This window comes from Grammomys surdaster, unplaced genomic scaffold, assembly GCF_004785775.1.
Source record: "Grammomys surdaster isolate TR1022 unplaced genomic scaffold, NIH_TR_1.0 270, whole genome shotgun sequence".
In the NCBI taxonomy this organism is placed as follows: Eukaryota; Metazoa; Chordata; class Mammalia; order Rodentia; family Muridae; genus Grammomys; species Grammomys surdaster.
Genome location: NW_021604711.1, coordinates 27,091 through 49,928, shown reverse-complemented (window position 1 = coordinate 49,928; position 22,838 = coordinate 27,091). Strand labels below are relative to the sequence as shown.

Below are 22,838 nucleotides of genomic sequence, written 5' to 3'. Positions count from 1 at the left end.
AAAAAGAAACATTAACACCCACTTAATTGACAGACTTATTTACTTATTTACAAACACCAATTACTCATTGATCACTGAGAAATCCTTAATAAGTGCCCCCAACACAAAGCTTCTCTGTTCACAGTGTGTGACCATAATCAAAGAGCATCAGATGAGGTGTAGTGCCAAAACCCTATAATCCCAGTACTGACAGCCTGGGATAGGAGGATTGCAAGTTCAAAACCAGTCTAGCATGTATATAAGACCGTCACAGAAAACTACCACCACTGCCACCACCACCACCGCCACCTCCGCTGCCGCCTCCGCCTCCGCCGCCACTGCCATCGCCACCGCCAACGCCAACGCCACCGCCACCACCACCACCACTACCACCACCACTGCCACTGCCACCACCACCACCACTGCCACCACCGCCACCACCACCACTGCCACCACCACCACCACTACCACCACCACCGCCACCACCACCACCACTGCCACCATCACCACCACTACCACCACCACTGCCACCACCACTGCCACCACCACTGCCACCACCACCACCACCACTGCCACCACCATCTTCCAAAACAAAACCCTAGCTCAAACAGAAAATAAAATCAAAGCTGGGGCTAGACAAATGTCTCAGCAGTTAAGAGCACTGGCTGCTCTTCCAGAGGACCCAGGTTCAATTCCCAGCAACCACAAGGTAGTTCACAACCATCTGCAATGGGCTCTGATGCCCTCTTCTGGTGTGTCTGGAGACAGCTACAATATACTCATATACATGAAATAAATAATCTTTTTTTTTTTTTTTTTTTGGTTTTTCGATTTTTTGGTTTTTCGAGACAGGGTTTCTCTGTGTAGTCCTAGGTGTCCTGGAACCCATTCTGTAGACCAGGCTGGCCTCGAACTCAGAAACCCGCCTGCCTCTGCCTCCCAAGTGCTGGGATTAAAGGTGTGCACCACCACTGCCCAGCGAAATAAATAATCTTAAGAGAGAGAGAGAGAGAGAGAGAGAGAGAGAGAGAGAGAGAGAGAGAATACGTACAACAAAAAATAGTAGAAAGCATCCATTCTGTTTGAGAAATGACAGAAAATAAGCTGAAGCTGGTGATTTAGCTCAGTGGTAGGGCACTTACCTAGCAAGGCCTTGGGTTCAGCCCTTAGCTCCAGAAAGAGAGAACAGGGGAGAAAGTAAGAGAGAGGAGAAAGAGAGAGAGAGAGAGAGAGGGAGAGAGAGAGAGAGAGAGAGAGAGAGAGAGAGAGGAGAGAGGGAAGAGGAGAGGGAGGGGGAGGGGAGAGAGAATAACCCAGCATATGAAAATGCTAAATTAAAATAAGGAAGCAGAAGCAGTTTCTATGATAGAATAGATTAAATCACCAGTGGACAAGTGTTTATAATCCCATGGCAACCAAGTGGGACGCTTAGAAGAAACAAATGATTTCCTAAGCCAATATCAGAATACCACAAATCCCAGCCACGGCACATAAACAGGGTCCAAGCAATTCAGTTTTGTAAGACCACATGGAAATCAGGGTCTTAGAACCTTTCAAAGCCTTGGTAGTGAGCACCATGGTGGTTGGAATGAAATCAGCACCCCAAAGGCTCATCAGTTAGAATATTTGATTCCCCACTTGGAAGAACTGTTTGAGAGGGATTGGGAGGTGTGGCCCTGTTGGAGGAGGTGTGTCACTGGGGCTTTGAGGTTGTAAAAGCTCATGCCAGGTCCCGTTGCCCACACCCTCCACCCAGCCACCTCGTTCTTATAGATCAAGATGAGTTTCTTTCTTTTTTTTTTTTTTTTTTTGGTTTTTCGAGACAGGGTTTCTCTGTGTAGCCCTGGCTGTTCTGGAACTCACTCTGTAGACCAGGCTGGCCTCGAACTCAGAAATCCACCTGCCTCTGCCTCCCAAGTGCTGGGATTAAAGGCGTGCGCCACCACTACCGGCCTTTTATGAGTTTCTTGGTCATGGTGTTTTGCCACAACAATAGAAAAGTAAGACAAGGGGCTGGAGAGATGGCTCAGTGGTTAAGAGCACTGACTGTACTTTCAGAGGTCCTGAGTTCAAATCCCAGCAACCACATGGTGGCTCACAACCATCTGTAATGAGATCTGATGCCCTCTTCTGGTGTCTCTGAAGACAGCTACAGTGTATTCATATATAATAAATAAATAAATCTTTAAAAAAAAAAAAAAAAGAAAAGTAAGACAAGCATCCATGGACAACTCCAGGTCTTCTGTGTCCTGATATTGACTTCCTATAACAGAGGAGCTGTTTGGCTTTACTTGTGACTATAAGAGACATGGAACTCAGGATCACAAGGCTGGGGTGCTCCTGCTATGAGGATGGAGGGAGAAAAGGGAGATAAGTTCAGGCCTGTATGGGCTTGGGCCCCAGGCAAAGTGTTGACAAAGTGTCTCTTTAAACTAAAGAGTCAGATTGCTCCTTTGTCCTCACACAATAAAAAACACTGGCATTAAGTTGAGCAATCCCAAACTCGGTGGCCAATTTCAGTTGAATGCACTCACAATACTATACTATAGAAAGAACTTAAAAATTAGCCACCATTTCAAAATAAGAGTTCTTCAAGGGCCTGGTGCCAGCTGACAACAGTCATATGGCACAAAGCTTTACTGATGAGATTTTTTTTTCTTGATTTTTTTCAAGAATGAGTTTCTCTGTGTAGCCCTGGCTGTCCTAGAACTCACTCTGCAGACCATGCTGGCCTCAAATTCACAGAGATCTGCCTGCCTCTGCTCAAGTGTTGGGATTAAAGGCATGCACTACCACTGCTCATCTTGAGTTTTTTAGAACTAAAATATACTAGAAAAAGGTAAACCAGTACAAATCCAATAACCATAAATCAGAAAGACAATTGTAATAGGTTTACATGTATGCATGTGTGTGTGTGTGTGTGTGTGTGTGTGTGTGTGTGTGTGTGTTATTAGAGTGGCTTACAGTCTGTGGTCTAGCTAGTCCAACAATTGCTACCTTGAAACAGGAAGGCTAAGAATCTGCTAGTTGTTCATTTTACAAGGCCACATGTCTCAGCTGGTCTTTGGTTTCCCTTGGAATCCTGAAGGAAGGAATATAATTTAATCATAGTGAATAAATGCCTTAGCAGCAGAATAGATGGACTTGCCATTGCGAGTGAAGGCAAGCAAGCAAAAGGCAAGTTTCCTTCTTACATTTCCTTTCATATAAGTTGCCACCAGAAGGTACATCCCTAATTTAGGGCGAGTCTTCCTACCTCAAGTGATCCAACCAAGTAAAAATCTCCCATAGGCATGCCAAGCTGCTTGGGGTTTAAAAGATTCCAGATGTAGTCAAGGTGATAACAAAGGTCAGCCATCACCCCTAAATCCCAGGCCTGTTGGTAGAAGTGGGCAGATCTGTACATTCAAGGTCAGTTCTAGGGTAGCAAGGACCACACAGTAAGATATTGTCTCAAAACAAAGAATACAGGCTTGGGCCAGAGAGTAAAGATGCTTGCCACTATCCTGATGACCCAAGTTCATCCCCCAAAGCCACATGGGCAAAGGAAAGAACTGATTCTGCAAGCTATCCTCTGACCTCTAAGGATGCCATAGACTGCACACAGGCTCAGGCTCAGGCTCAGGCACACACACACACACGTGCATGAAGACACACAGTATAAATTTTTTAAAAATTAATAAATGAGAAGAAATGAAAACTACAGATTTGAAAATACATTTTGCACATTAGCATTTTAAATCCATGAAAAATTGATGGTTGATTAATCAAAGGAATTGTTGGCAACCTATTACCCATTTTGATGATATGGAAGTAAACTCCTCCCTTATACCTTACAAAGTCTAGCAGGGTGGAGAGGCTGAAAGAGGGAAATTCAAAAAATAAAATAGAATAAAATAAGATAAAATAAAATAAAATCGGTGGTGGTGGCATTGCTTTAATCCCAGTGCTCAGGAGGCAGAGGCAGGCAGATCTCTGAGTTTGAGGCCACCCTAATCTTCAGAGCAAGTTCCAGGGCAGCCAGAGCTACACAGAGAAACCCTGTCTTAAAAAACAAAACAACACTTTAGGGCTAGAGAGATGGCTCAGCAGTTAAGAGCACTGATTGTTCTTCCAGAGGTCCTGAGTTCAATTCCCAGCACCTACATGTTGGCTCACAACCATCTATAATGGGATACATTATACGTGCAGATAGGGCACTCATATACATAAAATATATAAATAAATCTTTTTTAGGAAATTAAATTTTAAAACTATTTTTTAAACATAAAGTCCAGAATGCCTAGAATTTTTGGTATTTTTTTTATTGTTTTTTTTTTATTTTATATTTATTGGTGTTTTGTCTGCATGTGTGTCGGATCCCCTGGAACTGGAGTTACAGACAGGTGTGAGCTGCTATGTGGGTGCTGAGAATTGAACCTGGGTCCTCTGGAAAAGCATCCAGTGCTCCCAACCACAGAGTCATCTCTCCAGCTCCTTCATGTAACTTTAATATTTTTAAATGTCTATTTTTAATGGTGGTTCTTAACATTTTAACCGCCCTTGTAGCCCACTAACCATCAGAGACAATGAAATAGAAAGGATATGGGGCAAGTGGACCTGTTTAGAAAGGATCTTGGGAGCAACTCCTGTCTGTGTTGTCTGGAAAACTGCAGTTCAGTTCACAGGTCTGCAGAAACAGCAGCTCAATCCACTCCACTTGCAAACACTTCATCAGCAGTCCAGTTCGGTAGCGTCGGGATGAAAACATGAAACAGCAGTGGTGGTGGCACTACCTAGCAGAACCAGCCAGGCCTCAGCCTCAGCAGGAGGGACCAAGGAGGAATGCCAGAAGTTCTTGGCTGTGCGTCTCTTGGGGAAGCTAAGATCATCGGAAGACCCACAAGTATTGCATAGCTAGCTCTATAAGCAAGCCAAACTCAGCCTGTCACTGTCTGTAGAGTCCTATTTCTACCCTCTGAACATCTTGCGTCCTCCACGGGTCTTACCTCAGCACGTGCCTTGCCTCAGCACAGGCTTCTGTCTCAGCTGACATCAATCTTCCAATCAGATATTTTAGGTGCGTTTCTCTCTATGGAGTCCCAACAAATGGAACTCAACCACACAATGTAAGATCAATACATGAGTGTTGTTAGCAAAGAGTCCTTCATCACGTGTCCTTTCACAGATTTGCTTTAACAGAACATCCTCTCTCTTGTGTCTGCTTTAGCAAAACGTTCCTTCACGAGTCTGCCTTAGTCTTTCACCTGTGTCCACTTCAGGAAAACATTTCTTCACGTGTTTCCCCCAGCAAAACACCATCCAACACAACTGACTCTCCAAAGAACCTTTACGTTTCCACTTCACCTTTGTCTGTTTATTTTTGAGACATACTATGTCTTACTGTGAAGTCTGGACTGTCTGAAATTTGCTCTTTTGACCGACTGGCATGGAGCTTGCCACGATCCTCCTGCCTCTGCCTCCTGAATACTGAGATTACAGACATGAGCAACCATGGAGTTTGGACTGTGAAAATGCAGTCTCTGTGGCTGTGTATCCCTAGGACTGACTTTGATAGTTAGTCTATTTGATGGATTGTCTCCCCTACAAACATGGAACTCAGAGAACAACTTTCAGGAGTGGGTTCTCTCTTCCCACCAAGGGTTCCTGGGATCTGGCTTCAGCTGTCACGCTTTCAGAGTCTGAGTTGTAAATGACAGCATTTTCTGAGGTGACCTCTTTGGGGGACTCTTCCCCTGCAGTCTTGTCTTTGGCTCAGTGTCTCTCTGTTCCTTTGCATTTCCATCATGTGGCTTCCCTCAAACCTCTCTGTGAAGCAGTGAACATACCCGAGTACTTAATAAGCAGTTGTTAAGGCAGACTATAGCATACAAGGATGCACACTAATGATTCTTCCCTCTTTGGAGACAGGGTTTCTCTGTGTAGCCCTAGCTGTCCTAGAACTCGCTCTGTAGACCAGGCTGGCCTCAAACTCAGAGATCTGCCTGCCTCTGCCTCCCAAGTGCTGGGATTAAAGGTGTGTGCCACCATACCCAGATTAACTTTTTAAATGCTATAGTGATACTAAAAGCCTTTGCTAATTTTTTTCTTTGCTAGTTTTTTAAAAGAAAAGACTGAGTTATTTGTTCAATTACATTAAATAGTTCCTGGAAAATATTAAGTAGTTAATAAACATGAGTACAATTTAATTATAATTTTTGTATAACGGCCTGGCTTTGCCTTATTCAAAGCTGTTTTCAGTTTCTCAATTACCTTTATAATAAAAACCAACCTTCTGACACTAAAACTTCAGTTGGTGAATAACCAAACTGTCCTTTTTTCATTTTTGGGGATGTATATTCGTGTGGTATGTGTTCATATGCATAACCTGTGTTCCCATGTGCGGTTAAGATGCTACATTTTGTGCTACATCTGTCTTACCAGAGAGAGAGAACCTAAGTGGCTAAGGCTGCTGCCTAGCATGCATATGGGCCTAGCTTCTAACCACAGCACTTAACGACAGAAAATCAAAATAAAGAAGCTGGTTTACCTTATTTTTAAAAATGTGGGTAGGCACAGCAGTGCACGCTTATAACCTAACACGCAGGAGGCTGAGGCATGCAGACACAGGCCACCCTGGGCTACATGATGAAACTATTGGGAGGAGGAGAAAAGAAAAAGAAAAAGATTGCCAACTAAGGACTGGAGAGATGGTTAAGAGCACTGACTGCTCTGCCAGAGGTCCTGAGTTCAATTCCCAGCAACCACATGGTGGCTTACAACCATCTGTAATGTGATTCAATGCACTAGTGTCTGAAGACAGATGTAGTGTACTCATAAATAAGAAAAAAAAATCTTAAAAAAAAAGTGTGTGGGGGGGGGGCTAGAGACATGGCTTAGTGGTTAAGAGCACTGACTGTTCTTCCAGAGGTCCTAAGTTCAATTCCCAGGTGGCTCACAACAATCTGTTAAAAAACAAACAAACAAACAAACAAACCTGCCAACTAAGAGCCCACTGTGACAAAAATAATCAAATACATGAATAGATAAGAAATAAACTAAAAGCGCATGTCCAGAGTGACTCCTGTCACAGCCTCCCAGGCACTCCTGGACTAGCCCTGTGCACCCTGAGCACCTAGAGTTCAGGTCTTCACAGCTCACTCGGACTGTAATCATTTAGTCTTCTGGTGGTAACTGCTGTCTTGTTTCTTCTCAGTGTGGCTGCAGGCATCTTAATAGTGCCTGCTATTTTAATCTGCTCTGAAGTGATAGGCCTCAGAAGCAAAAGTAAAAGTTCAAAGAAATACGTCATAGTAATAGCATTAGTGTCAGAAATATTTATTTTCTAAAAGATCACACAAAAGTTGGTAGGAAGGGAGGAGGGTAACTGTCTTACATGAAACCTGGGATAAGGGCAGAGCTGCCTAAAGAAATGGTGGCTGGAGCGAACCGCAGGGACATGGGGAGTGGAGATGGCAGCCCAGGCCTGCACAGCGACACACACCCACGCAACCTACAGGGCTGCTGCCCTGCTCACTCCTTAGACATGTTCTTGATGGTCTTGTGCTCCTTCATGGCTCGCTCCCAGTCACTGCCATTGAATTCCTCAATGACCACACTCCGCACGGTGCCTTCGTCCAGGCAGTGGGGGGCGATTCCTAGGGGCAAGCGGAACAAAGAGAGGGGTTCCAAGTGTGGGTAAGACCAGAGAATGTGTTGCAAGCACCATTATCCCACACGCGAGCTACCTGAGTGGCAGGCAGCTCGTGAGGATGACTTGTGGCTTGCTGATTACTAATACTGTACTAACACTGCTCTAGTCGGCCTACGCCTTCAGCCTTCTGGTCCTCACCTGCCACATGAAGATCTGATGCCCTGATGAGGGTCAACCAATGCTACATAGCATTCAAAACCACACTGAGGCCTGGGGACATAGCTCAGTGGTACAACACTTGCCTAGCATGTACAAGGCCCTGTCTTCAGTCCCTAGTACAAAGAGGGGTGGGGGCCATTAATTATGAAAAGTATTAGAAAAGTTCAGGCCTGGCACAATCTCTTTTGAGTGGCAGTCTGAAAACTTCTCAGGCTTTTCCTGGGTTTAGATAAAGAATTGAATACTTTGCAATTTATACAGGACTTTATAACTATTAAAATCTTCTCTTGATCAGGCATGATGCCTGATCTCAGTACTTAGGCCTCAGAAGCAGGAGGCCTGCCTTGAGACTAGCCTGGGCTACACAATAAAAGACAGTTCCCCAAACACAAAACAACCCAACAAATGAACAACAAAAACTCCTTTCTTGTTCCAAGGAACTAGGGCTTGGTGGACCAGGAACCAGCAGCAGCAGCTGAAGACATGGGGTGAGGAGACTGGCATGACATCATGCCTTCTCCTCTCTGCACCAGAAGACAGGCATAGGCAGAGTCACAGCTGCACCCACAGCTTCAGGTGGGCTATTACACAGAGACAGTCAGTCTCTATTTACTCTAAGGGCGGGTTGTAGCCACTCCACTTCCAGGTCAAGCAGGGCCTGAAGAGGACTCTAGAGGCTCCTCTTGCTTTTTTTTTTTTTTTAAATAAATGTATTTTTCTTCTGTGTATGGGTGTTTTGTCTGCATACATATCTGTGTACCATGAATATGTATACAAGCATGCTTGGTGCCTGCAGAGAACAATAAAGGGCACTGGACCCCTGAGAGTACAGATGGTATGAGCCACCTTTTGGTGCTGGAAACCAAACCCAGATCGTCTGCACGATCACCCAGAGAACTTAACCACTGAGCTGACTTTCCAGCTCCCCCATATCTTTATTTTTGAGACAGGAAGGTCTCTAGCCTAGGCTAATCACAAAGTAGTTACATAGCTGAAGGTGACCTTGAACTTCCGATCACTCTACCTTCTCCTCTCAAGTGCTGGGGTTAGGCACCAGCACACCTTGTTGATGATGCTTTTTTCCAGATAGGGTCCCACTGTGTGGCCCTGGCTGTTCTAGAACTCACTCTGTAGATCAGGCTGGCCTAGAACTCACAGAGCTGTATCTGGCTCTACCTCCCAAGTGCTAAGATCAAAGATATTCACCACCACGTCCACACTTGGCTCCTCCCCCTGTCCTGCCTTTTGTTTAACTGTGGACATGAAATCGAGTATACAGTCCATGCAGACAGTAGCCACTGTAGAGGACTTTCTTTTTTCCTGGAACTAAACTTTTTTATTTATTTATTTAGGAGCAGGATGGGGATCATGCATACCAGGCAAGTGTTTGCTCTAGCACTGAGCGACAGCCATAGCCCTTACTTTTGTTTTAAAATAATATTAGCACCGGCCATCATTCTGGCCTCTTCCCTCCCTTTATACTTTCATTGTTCCAGTGGCCTCCCCCAAAGCCACAGGCCCATTTCCTACCCATCTTGGTTTTTTAATTTGAATTTTATTTTATACACTTATTTCTTTTATGCGTATAAGTGTTTAGCCTGCAGATCTGTTTGTGCACCACATGCATGCAGTGCCCACAGAGACAAGAGGAGAGTGTCAGACTCCCAAGACTGGAGTTCAGATAGAGACTGGGAATCGAACACTGGTCTTCTGGAAGAACAAGCCAGCAGTCTTAACCACCCAGCCTCTCTTCACCCCCATCCCACTGATCTTCTACCTTACAGGTCTCCCCATAGCCCTATAGTACCAGTGATAAAAACCACCTATAGATGGAAAACTTTACCATATGCCCAGATACTTGACCAGCTCATCGGACGGACCTTGTTCTTCTGACACATGCCAGGACCCATCTGTCCAACCACTAGCACTCTAGGCACCTCGGGGTCCCAAGCCCGCAGACGCTCCCTTCACTCACCGAAGCCCCCAGGGTTGGAGCGTGGAGTATAGAAGCTCTGGACACCACATCTCTTACAGAAGGTGTGCTGGGCTTTGTGTGTGTTAAACGTGTATGTGGTGATGCTCTCAGCACCCTGAGAAAACAGGGACAGACAGACAAACTCATCATTTAATGTTACTAAAAGTCAATCTTTTGAAACATTAGAGGGGGTGCCCTTTTGTACAGTTCTCTGGGTTATGGGGACAGCTTGATTCCTAGAAAAGACTGAGAGCATCTTGAAGTCAGGGACCCATCTGTACTCCCCAGACACAGTTCATGACAGTCTGTGGATCTCTTATGCCAACTGCACAGTGAACAGACCATCTTCAGGCCTTCGCTGGTGTCAAACAGAAGACCCATAAGAGATCTGAGGGACTGGCTCTCTATGTCTAAAAAAAACACAGTGGCAAACATCTTAAGGGCACTACTGACTATACTTGAGATATTAATGATAAACTAGGAAAAAACTCTTTGCTACATGTCATAGGCAAACGGTTAGTTTTCTTTCTTTTATTTAATGTGGGGGGGGGGCAGGCTATTATAGGTAGTGTTACTTCTGGGCATTAAGTCCTGAGGTGTTCTTTAATAATTTATTTAATTTTATGTGGATTGGTGTTTTGCCTGCATGTACATCTGTGTGAGAGTGTAAGATCCCCTGGGACTAGGGGTGCAGACATTTGTGAGCTGCCATGTGGATGCTGAGAATTGAACCTGGCTCCTTTGGAGGAGCACCCAGTGCTCCCAACCACTGAGCCCCACGGTTAGTGTTCTTGTTTTTGCTTGTTTTTTGTTGTTTTTTTTCGAGACAGGGTTTCTCTATTAGCCCTGGCTGTCCTGGAACTCACTCTGTAGACCAGGCTGGCCTCAAACTCAGAGATCCACCTGCCTTTGCCTCCCAAGTGCTGGGATCAAAGGCATGCGCCACCACTGCCCGGCTAGTGTTCTTAATGAATAATATAAATGAAAAATGGAAAAAGTATATGAATGGACAACTGAAAGAACAGAAGATATGAAATGATGCTTACATGGATGACCTACAAAAAGATATTTTTTTAAAAAAAATTATTTATTTTATGTATATGAGTACACTGTCGCTGTCTTCAGACACACCAGAAGAGGGCATCAGATCTCATTACAGATGGTTGTGAGCTACCATGTAGTTACTGGGAATTGAACTCAGGACCTCTGGAAGAGCAGTCAGTGCTCTTAACCACTGAGCCATCTCTCCAACCCCACAGGCTATTTCTTATAACTTGGTGAAAAAGGGTTTTTTAAAAAAAATCACAAATGTGAAGCTGGAGAGATGGCTCAGCAGTTAGATCACATACTGCTATTGCAGAAGAGTTCTGTTCCCAGCACCAACTTCAGGCAGCTCAAAACTGCCTGTAACTCCTGCTCCACAGCGAGCTCACACGCCAATGTACACAGACAGCACCTGCACTCACATGTGTATGTACACACGTACATACATAAGAGCAACCGGCCTAACAACCCCTCCGGCCTCTGTGGACACCTGCACGTACCTGTGCTTAATAACAATGCATACATACACATAACAATATAAATACATCTTTTTTTAAAAAAAATCACAAACTGTGGAGACTGGAGGGATGGCTCAGTGTTTAGAGGCATTGGTTGCTTTTCCAGAGGACCTAGCACCCACACAGCAGCTCAGCTCATGGTTGTTTGTAGCTCCAGTTCCAGAGGATCGGACACCCTCACACAGAAGACATACATGCAGGCAAAACACCAACGCACATGAAATGAAAATGATTTTAAAAACCACAATGGTGGTTAGCATGGCATTTAAGAGCAGATACAGAAACACATTCGGCTAGTGGTAGTGTTGCGTGCCTGTAACGCTAGCACTTGGAAGGTGGAGACAGGAGGATCAAGCTTGGGCTGCATGAGGCCCTGTCTCAAAAAAAGAATAACAGTAGTCATGACAACGAGGGGCTAGATGGTTAAATAGTTAAAAGTCCTTCTTGCTCTTTCAGAGGACTGGGGGGGTCTCAGGTGGGACGGGGAAGCTGTGAGAACACAGAAGAAGGAGAAGGCCGTGGCCCAGGCCAAGATGGCAGGTAACGGGCTACGTGACTGGGAAGTAGGTCATATCAGCATAGTCAGGTTAGAATGATGAGTATCTACCCAGCTATAGTGCAAGAAGCTTCTAGTAAATATAAAGGTCTCCGTGTCACATCATTATTTGAGAACAAGGGAGGGAAGAGAAAAGCCCACACTTTACGCATCTCACAATGTCTTAGAACTCCAGCTCCCAGGGATCCAATGCCTTCTTCTGGCCTTTGTGGGCTTCTGCATATGTACACACACAACCATGTAGACACATACATGCACATACACACAGACTCACACATACATAAAAAATAAATTTAACATTTTTGAGTGTTTTTTTTTTAATTTAATTTATTTTTATTTTATGTGCATTGCTGTTCTGCCTCCATGTATGCCTGTATGAGGGTGTCAGATCTCCTGGAATTGGAGAACTTAAGAAAATCTTAAACTTGAACTTGAATCCTCTGGAAGAGCACCCAGTGCTCTTAACCACTAAGCCATCTCTCCAGCCCCATTTATTAATTTTGTATTTATCTATTACATTTTATGTGTTTGGGTGTTTTGACTGCGTGTGCGTGTATATGCACCTAGTATATGTCTGGTTCCATGAAGGTAAGAAGAGGGCATCAGACCCCTGGGACTACAGCACCTGGGTTTTCTGGAGGAACAGCCAGTGCTCTTAATGGTCTCTCCAGCCCCTAAACTTTTTTTTTAAGATTTATTTTTAATTTTGTGTGTTTGTTGGTGCTCTAGGAAATCAGAAACACTGGGTCCTGACTCACGCTTGGGCTCTTAACCACGGAGTCAATTGCAGCCAGACGACTTACTACTAGTGTACTTTTCACACTTCCTCGTGGATCACTACACACCATCTACTGCAGGAAGAAATTGGAGCCATGTGTGCACACAAGGACACTGTAATGAGGGGCTCTTACCCATCCTGGGAGCATCAGAACTACCAGGGTCCGTGAGAGCCTTGTGGTGGTTTCAGTAGGTTTGGCCCCTACAGATTCATGTGTTTCAAAGCTTAACCAAACCCTTCAAGCTTGCCTAGACTGATGTTATTGAAGCTTTCTCTTAAGTAAGGTTTTCTCTTCTCCAATGATCCTCACTTGTTCATATAAAGTTGATATAAAATTTTTCTAGCACAGGCCAAAGAATGAAAAATGACAAAGTCATTGGATTTGTTGTTGGTGTTTTCTGCCTGGCAAGAAGTCAAGGACTGACCCATGTGGCAGACCTTTTTTTTTTTTTTTTTAATAGCAAGAGTCTCACTATGTAGACCTAGCTGTCCTGAAACTTACTGTAAACGAGGTTGAACTCAAATACAGAGATCTGCCTGCCTCTGCCTCCTACGTGCTGGGACTAAAGGTGTGCACCACCACACCTACCTCCATGTGGCAAACTTTGATGATGGGAGTCCATGGCATTCTAGTTAGGAACAAGGCACATGGCGTCAACTTGGTGGGTGCATAGGTTAAGAGGATTTGGGTACCACTGGGACCCCCTAGTTCTTGGATTTGCAGCAGTGCACTCCTGGCTTGATTTCATTTAAGAAATTATATTGGGCTGGAGAGATGGCTCAGCGGTTAAGATGGCTCACTGACTACTCTTCCAGAGGTCTTGAGTTCAATTCCCAGCAACCACATGGTGGTTCACAACCATCTATAATGAGATCTGATGCCCTCTTATGGTGTGTCTGAATATAGCTACAGTGTATTCACATACATAAAATAAAAATAAACCTTAAAAAATCTTTAAAAAGAAAAAAAGAGCCGGGCAGTGGTGGCGCACGCCTTTAATCCCAGCACTTGGGAGGCAGAGGCAGGTGGATTTCTGAGTTCGAGGCCAGCCTGGTCTACAGAGTGAGTTCCAGGACAGCCAGGGCTACACAGAGAAACCCTGTCTCAAAAAACCAAAAAAAAAAAAAAAAAAAAAAAAAAAAAAAAAAAAAAAGAAAAGAAAATGCCCTACAGACCTGCCTAAAGCCCAATCTTACTGAGCCATTTTCTCAATTAAGGGTCCCCTCTCTCTAGTAACTCGAGCTTGTGTGAAGTCAACATAAAACTAGCCAGCACATTGGCTTATGTAATATTTTGATAAAAATATATGACATCCAAACCAACAAGGTCACAAGCACTTGGAGTGGTAGGCACTTAGGAGACTGAGGCAGGGGTGCCTCTTAGGAGCACAGGAGGCAGTCTGGGCCATAGGGCAAGATCTCATATTTAAAATAAATAAATGTGAGATGACTCAGATGACTTAGATGTTTAGATACATATCTATATAAAAAATAATATGTGTAGGGCCAGAAACATAGCTCAGTTATTACAGGACTTGCCTAGCATTCATGAAGCACTAGGTTCAATCCCCAGCACTGCAGAAGGGCACGGTAGCACAGACCTTTACTCCTGGCACTGAGATAGAGGCAGAAGGATCGGGAGTTCAAGGTCAGCCTGGGACACATGAGACTCAGTCAGAGAGAGGGGTGACTGGAGGAGAGGAAGAATAACATATAAAAGAGTGTGTCAAAATAGCAATGATTACCTTTGAATGCCTTTATTTCTCTTATATTTTTTCAAAAGTAATACAGGTTATTCAGATAATTCTTCAGTTTTCAAAATGACTTTTATTTTTGTGGCTTTCTGAATTTGAAAAATGTTTCTACAATGGTATCAAATAAACTTTGGCCCCGAGTTCAATCCCAACACTTAAAAGAAGACAGGCATAGTGGTGTGTGCCTGTGAGCCCAGTTCTTCAAAGGCAGAATCAGGAAGGTCAGGAATTCAAGGCCAGCCTGGCTGTCTCAAACAATTTATCAATTCAAAAAGTAAATAAACAGGGACTAGTGAGATGCCTCAACAGGTAAGGGTGTTTACCACAGAGGCTGTGATTTGAGTCTGATGCCTAAAAACCTTTGGAGGTAGAAGGAGAGAATCTGTTCCACCAAGCTGTCCTTTGACCTCCACATGTGTGCTGTGCCAGGTGCCTACTCACTAATAAATAAAAAATTTAAATGAAAAAGTTTAAAACAACTAAGTCAGTTAAAGTAGACTTGTAGACTAGAGACAGCGCTCAGTGTGGCAAACCTATGAGCAACATTGTTCAGGCCCCCGAGTTCAATTCCTAACACTTAAAAAAAAAAAAAGTGAAAAATAATCAACGAGGAATAGTGACACAAGTCTGTGACCTCAGCACTTGGGAGGCTTAGGTAAGAGGAAGATAAGTTTGAGGGTTAGCCTAGGCTACATACTGAGAGGCTCCATCTAAGAAAAAAAAAAAAAAAAAGGATCTCAAAGTCCTTAAAATCCCCTGCTGAGCTCTCTGTCCCTCAGTTTACAGATAGCAGGCATAGAAGATGGGGCAGGGATTTGTGGTTCTTATACATGGGTTCTACCCTCCTCCTCAGTACTAACCTTCAGGAGTTTGAAGCGAGAAGCTGGAACAATGAAGTGTCTATTCTGCTTCTTCTTGCAAATGCTACAGCTACAGAGAGAGCAAGGGCCGGACTGTCAGTTGTCATCTGCATTACCCACGTTCCCAAGCATCCCAGCCCAATGCCTGCAGAACCAGCTGACCTCAAGTGGGGCACCCTTCTCAGCACCATCCAGGGAAGAGGACTTAGGCAGCTGGACAGGCCACCTGAAGCCTCAGCTCTTCGTGGCAGTGAAGCCTACTGGTGACAGAGCCAGCAGGGGAGACCACACAGCATTCAGCAATCCTGGACCTCATTTCTGCTGCCCCCCCTCCCGACCCTGAAGAGAAACAGTGGACTTAAAAGACACTCAGAAGATGAATTTCAGACGCTGCTATACTCTCGTGCCTCTTTAGACGGGCACATCAGAACCGAGGAAGGAACCTTAGGTTTCCTCTAGTTCCACATAAGAAAATCAAGCTCCAAGCATTTTACTCAGAAATACCAAACTGGAAATTGAGTCAATATCTTTTCAACCCACTATTTTTCTCTGTTTTTATTTCTCTACCCTAGGCATACTGAACCCGGGGTATCATGCATACTAAGCAGGCATTCTACTACTAAAGTATATCTCCAACTCTTTTAAGAAATTTAACTTTGGAACTAGAGATGGCTCAGCAATTAAGAGGATTAGTTAAGAGTAACAGCAGACTCTGGTTCAATTCCCAGTATCCACCTGGTAGCTCACAGTTCCAGGGTATCAAACACCCTCTTCTACATTCTGGGAGCATGTTGTGCAGACATTCATGCATGTAAAACATCCACATGCATAAAATAAGTTCTTAAAAATTTTAACTTTATTTTGTTCTTTGAAATAGAGGGGTCATGTTAAAATTTTAACATTATTTTATTTTTTAGACAGGGTCTCATGTATCCCCAGGCTGGCTTCACACTTACTATAGAGTTGAAGATGGCCTTGAACTTCTTTCCTTGCTTGCTTATTTTGAGAAAAGAGTCTCACGTACACACGCTGGTCACAAACACTGATGCGGCTGAGGACACAACCCTGAACTTCTGATCCTCCTGTTTCTACCTCCCCCTGGGATTACAGGCATATAATCATGCCAAGCTTATGCAGTGGTGGAGATCAAACCCAGCTTTGTACATATTAGGGAAAGGTTCTACCTCCAGCCCTAATTTATACTTTAAAGTATTCTGACTTAGTATAGGAATCTCTAAAAAAATATGCCATAATGCTTCCTTCGAAATCTGGACTTCATTACTGGCCTAGCCAGTTCTACACTTGAGGAGTATTTATTATTTATATAATAAATAATATTTATAGTATTTATTATTCATATAAGATTTAGGTACAATTAGAGGAAAAAGGACTGGACCCTCTTGAGTAATTAAGTACACGCCCATAGCCAGTCCAGAAAGCAAAGCCTATTCCTGCTCTATTATAATGTCAGGGAAGATGCTAAGAAGCAGGCCTTCAGGGGCTGGAGAGATGGCTCAGATGACTGCTCTTCCAGAGGTCCTGAGCTCAATTCCCAGTAATCTCAATTCCCAGCAACCACATAGTGGCTCACAACCACCTGTAATGGGATCTGATGCCCTCTTTTGGTGTGTCTAGAAACAGCTACAGTGTACTCATATATAAAGTAAATAAATAATTCTTAAAAGGAAAAAAAAAGCAGGCCTTCCACTGTTCGGGGTGGCACTATGGGCTTCATGGCAAGAACAGAGAGAGATTCAGTGCATGAAAAGCTTCCAGGTGTAAATAACTCTCCACCAGATTACTTCCATTAAACTTCACTGAGAGACTCCTAAGAAGATTCTGCTCAAAGTGGATTCCCAGCAACCCAATAGGGAATTACGGCCAGCCTGATCTACCTCTTCTAATCACCCCTAAATCAGTGGGATCAGTTGGAGGCCCGAGACTATAAGCCACAGCCCTAGAATCCCAGCTTTCTGTCACCTGAACTATACTGCTGTGTAACTCTGTGGTACAAACACACACAGACTCCTGAACACACAAACTATGGGTGTTACTCTGACTAACTCAGAATGTTTAGTCTTCCCCCACTTTAAAAAAAAAATTATCAAACCAGTGAGATGACTTGGCAGGTGAAAGTACCTGCCACCAGTCTGATGACCAAATGACCCTAGGACAAGGAGAGAACAGACTCCATCCCACAAGTTGTCCTTTGATCTACGCACACACTAAGTGAATAACATATGATACATTTTTTTTTCTTAGTTATCACTGAAAATTCCAAGTTGTACACAAGGCAAAGAACAGAACAATGAACCTTTATGTCCTCAGTACCTGATGTAACAGTTATCAGCTCATGGCCAACACTGTTTCATCTAGACCCTGACTCTCCACATTGGTCTGAAGCACAGCCCCCCCCCCCTCCTTTTTTTCCTCTTCAAGTCTTCTAAACCAATTTGGGAAGATAAAATACTCACTTGCAGTCAAAGATGTGTAAGTCTGCTGAAGCCCAAACTTCAAAACGAACTGCTCCACAGTGGCAGCCTCCTGTGTGCTTCACCAGGCCCTGGTACTCACTAAATGAAATAAAAACTAGAGCATAAAAATTTCTGACAGACAAGCAGGGGCTTTATGGCCTGGCTCCCTCACGCTGTGTTTTTTTTGTTGTTGTTTGTTTTTTTGTTTTGTTTTGTTTTGTTTTTTCGAGACAGAGTTTCCCTGTGTAGGCCTGGCTGTCCTGGAACTCACTCTGTAGACCAGGCTAGCCTTGAACTTTCAACTGGAAACTGTCTTGAATTTTATGACTGCAAAATAAAATATTCCCGGAACTCAGTAAATATGAGGATAGGAGTGTAGCCTGGCTCATCTGCCCCACCCCCAACATTTTTATGTATATGTCAACTGATTGATTTTTCTTATAAATTACAAGCTAAGGACCAAGTAGAAACCTTATTAGCCTTAAGCAGCCACTAGGCAAACAGGCCAAACAAGTTTTGATTGTAATAAAGATGGCACAAGTGGCTATGAAAAAGTAAGACAGGTGGCCCAGTCGCCTTCTGAGGGGACAACGATGGCTTCTCTAACTGCATTCACTCTCCTCATGCTTCTCAAGTACACGACTTTTCACACAACTGTACACAGTTGGAGCCAGCCCCATAACTGAACATTAAGATTTAATGAACATCATTGAAGCCCCTTCCCCAAAAGACTAAATATTCTTGCCAAAAATAAATGAGAGAATGTTCCACCGTGACTTCTGAATAACCACCACAGGGAAAACAGCTCACAGCAGCTTCAATTTGCCATCTGATTAAAGGCAAGACTGAAAGCAGCTCTCCTAGTTTCTCTAACAAGTTAATATCTCATTTTCTTCTTCTATATACAATGCTTATTGTAAAAAAAAAATTTCAAATAACACAGTGAGACACACACACCGTGATTATCCCACTAAGAGAGCCCATATTTGCTATACAGTTCTCCGGTTTTTTATGCGATATTTGAACCAAATGTTAGTGTATATAACACACATTTTCTTTTTTCAAAAGTTAGCTTAGTAGACCATAAAGTAAATTTAAGCAAGCATAAAGCGTGCTAATCTGTTGAGTGAAACTCCTCTTTCCGTGCGAATATTTTTAGTATCTTTTTTTAGCTCGTTATCACTTTGTTTTAGGGGAAATACTGCCTCAAATTTTTGCTTTGTGTGTCTAAGGATTGGAGCTTTTTTGTTTCCTTTTGAGACAGGGTGTCATTGCAGTTCAAGCTGGCCTCAAATTAAGTATGTGGACAAGGATGACCTTGACTTGTAGTTAGTCCTGCCTCCACCTTCCTTGCCCTTGGTTTACACACGTGGATCACCTTCTCACAGGCTTGTTTCTGTTTTTCTTTCTCTCTTTCTCTTTCTTCAGAGAAATGATCTATCTCTGTAGCCCAGACTGCCCTTGAAATCGCTATACTCCTCCACCTCAGCCTCTTGAATGCTAGGATTATAGGCATGTGCTACCATGCCCAGCTCTACGGAGTTTTATATAGTATCATTTTAGATCTCCCAGTAGATAGTACACAACAGGTACTCCGTGTTATATTTAATTTTTTAAGCTTTAACTGATTTTTTGTTTTAATGTTTCAAAGCATTCAATTTATAGCCTAAGAGAATAAACTTGAGTAAACGAAACACATAGAAAGCTAAACAAATAATTCATTTTTTAGAGTATGCACCAAAACCTAGAGAACTTCTTCTGGAACAAAGACAAAAGAACATCTTGTTGTTATGAAAAGTAGTTCAGATTGCGAAGCAATTGTTAGGTTAATGTTAGTTCTCTCCGTCTCTTATTGTTCTTTTTAACTCATCTGCGAATGAGAGCTATGACTAGGGTACTCGGGATTTCTCGGAGCACAATGGGTAAAGGAGGAAGGGGTTCACATCACTTCTGCCAAAAACCATGCATCTGGCCAGAGTAGTTATCAGCTCTTCTCCCAATAACGGACCTCTGATCTGCTCCTTAGGCCATCAAAGAAGCTGGAAGCACTTCAGAAGCACAGACCTTAGAGCGCAAAGTAAAGCCTGCCAGCCCGGACTCGGGATGAGAGCATAAAGCTTTAGTTCCCCACTCTCCCTGCAAGCGACCGTCCTGGACAACGCTTTGCGCGCGTTTCCCTCCTAGATCAATAACTGCACCCCGCACCCTCCCTCCAGGGAACTGATCGGAACAACCGGCCTTCGCTCCCCAGGCCAGTAAATTCTCCACTTCGACCTTTCCTCCAGCCCACTCCCCGAAAGCACGTGTAAATACGGATAAAACGGTCTTGGTAGCTGGGAAACCAGGGGTGTCTGTTTTTTCACCCGGAGGGGCCCTCCCGCGAACTCAGCCGGACACTGTCCGGAGCAGCCCGCCACCGCTCCGCACTCAGCCTCGGGTCCCGCCGCCCGTGCGCACCTCGCATGTGCCGGCCCGCCGCCCCCGACACACTCACAAGGTGTCCAGCAGCAGCTTGGCGGCGCCCTCGAAGCTGAGCCGTTGCCGCTTCTGGAACGTCTCCCAGCGCTCCCGCTGCTCCCCCAGGTCGAGCGCCGACACCGCGGCGGCGGGGGTGTCCGCCGGCGGCGGCTCCTCGGCGGCCGCCTCCTGGGCCCGCGGCGGTGGCTTGGGCCGCGGCTTTGCCGATGGCTGCGGACCGGCCGCCCCGCCCCCGCCCCCGGCCCTAGTCCTGCTCTGGGAGCGCCGCGCGCGGCTTTCGCCGCCGCTTAGGCCCCCGGAGGCCCCCGAGCGCCGCTGCTCCCGCGGGTCGGTGACCACGGCGCTGCGAGTCCGCCGCATGTCTCCCTCAGCCGGGCTCACAGGCCTCTCAGCTCTGCGCGCTCCCGCCGGCCGATGCACGTCCCCGCCTCCGACAACCTGAAGGCCCTGGGGGTGGTGCGCGGCGCTACGGAACACGCGAGCTCAGGACCCAACGAGAGACCCTGGGCCGTGTGGCTGAGTGCTGAAGGTCTGTCTAAGGAGACCGCGTCTACACCTGCGCTTGCAGGTAGCGGGTCTCGTTTGATCAGAGAAGACGTTCGTTCTCCCGGTCTCTGCTGACGCCAGGACTTCTAACCACACATACGGGACTGGAGACCTGAGTCAGGCCTCAATTCATAAATTCATAGCCATATCAGAGCTGACACGCTTGGGTGACTTAGTGGTCTCCAAGGTGGTAACGCTACCAACTTTGCAGAAACTATCATATACCTAATATGAGCTAACGTATGTAAATTGTCGGACATCTGCTACTTGAAGCATAAATGACAGCTGGAATCAGTTTGATCAATGGTCAACAGGTTTTTTGGTGGTTTTGCTGAGAACTGAGAAAAGGACCCAGAGCCTTGTGCAAGCACTCTACCACTGAGCCATATTCCCAGCCCCAGATTTTGTTTTCAATTTTAAGTAAATGAATAGATCCAGGATTATATTCCATTCATATGCTTTTGCAGAATACGGTACTGAAGTTTAAAGACAAAAATCACAAAAACCACCCACTGGGCCATCCCAGATAGTCTCCAAACCCTTTTAGTTGTTCTCACACTTTTAAAGAAACATTTTCTTTTACTCATTTTTGCTGCATTTTTCATTTTCAACTTAGTCCTGTTGTTGATTTGTATGCTTATTAGAATATAGAACCCATTGTCTTTTTAACAATGAAAGTATTATGGGCTTCTGCAAATACAGCTTAATTCATAAATCCTCATTAAGTTTTAACACAAAGCTCTCAATAATTGAAACCACCTAGATTCATAATTTGTTTTGGTGTTTCCTTTGTACCGTTTTTTTTTTTTTCGGTTTTTCGAGACAGGGTTTCTCTGTGTAACCCTGGCTGTCCTGGAACTCAGTCTGTAGACCAGGCTGGCCTCGAACTCAGAAATCCTCCTGCCTCTGCCTCCCAAGTATGTACCCGTATCTTAAATGTACAGAGTTGCATCCACCAATTAAGATGTGGCACATCCTAGCACACTAGAATATCTCCAAAAAGAAAACAGAAGTGACCACTGTTTTGACTTTTTATCACTGTGAATTACTTTTGCCTGTTTTGTGTATTTAGAGTCAAGGTCTAACCATGTAGCCCTGGCTGGCCTGGGACTCACCATGCAGCTCAGGCTCATCTTGAACTCACTGTGACCTTCCTGTCTCTGCCTCCTGATACACATTACACTTTTAAAAATCTTTATTCAGAAGGGGAGTGAGTGCACAGGCGAATGGGGAACAGAGACAGTCCATACCATCAGTTCTCTGCAGCCTCTGACGGCATGCACCTTTAATTCGGCTGCCCTGCTTGTTTGAGTCAGGGCTTCATTCTTTAGCCTAGTCTAGCCCTAGACTAAGTAGCTAAGGCTGGCTTCAAATCTGTAGCAGTTCTCCAGCCTTAACCTCCCAAGTGCTAGAATCACAGGTGTGATCCACCACACTACTTTGGCCTATTTTTGAATGTCATTTCAAAAATACCATGTAGATCGTTAAATTTAATACTGTTAAACGTTTACGTTTTGGAAATCATTGAAATATATATATATATATGTATATATATATATATATATATATATAATTATTATTATTGGTGTCAATATAATCTGTGCAGATTGGCTCTTGTCAATACAACACAAGCAAGGGTCATCAGAGAGGGAACCTTAACTGAAGAAACTGCCTCCATCCGATTAGTGGGTAGGTAAGTCTGTAGGTCATTTCCTTGGTTCATGATTGATGGGGGAGTGGGCACTGTCACCCCTGGGCAGGTGGTCCTGGACTCTATGAGAGCAGGCTGAGCAAGCCCTGGGGAGCAAGCCAGTAAGCAGTGTTCCTTCATGGCTTCAGAGTCAGTTTCTGCCCTGACTTCTCTCAAGAGTATGTATGCACTGGGAATCGTTCCTTCCCAGGTTGTTTTTGGTTGTCGCACAGCAGTAGGGGAGAAAATTAACATATGAATATATCACCCACCGTTTATCCATTCATTCTCTCTCTCTCTCTCTCTCTCTCTCTCTCTCTCTCTCTCTCTCTCT

The 22,838-nt window shown here is 44.4% G+C and overlaps 1 protein-coding gene across 1 annotated transcript; it reads right to left on the bottom strand.

Moving 5' to 3' along the window:
- Positions 1-7,275: 7,275 nt before the first annotated feature.
- Positions 7,276-20,678, bottom strand: Cenpv (centromere protein V). The gene is made up of 5 exons (XM_028776546.1): positions 20,285-20,678; positions 17,791-17,889; positions 15,317-15,386; positions 9,807-9,921; positions 7,276-7,616 (listed from the first exon to the last, which is right to left on the bottom strand). The coding sequence occupies exons 1-5, from the start codon at positions 20,626-20,628 to the stop codon at positions 7,492-7,494; spliced, it is 753 nt and encodes a 250-aa protein (XP_028632379.1). The 5' UTR covers positions 20,629-20,678; the 3' UTR covers positions 7,276-7,491.
- Positions 20,679-22,838: the final 2,160 nt, after the last annotated feature.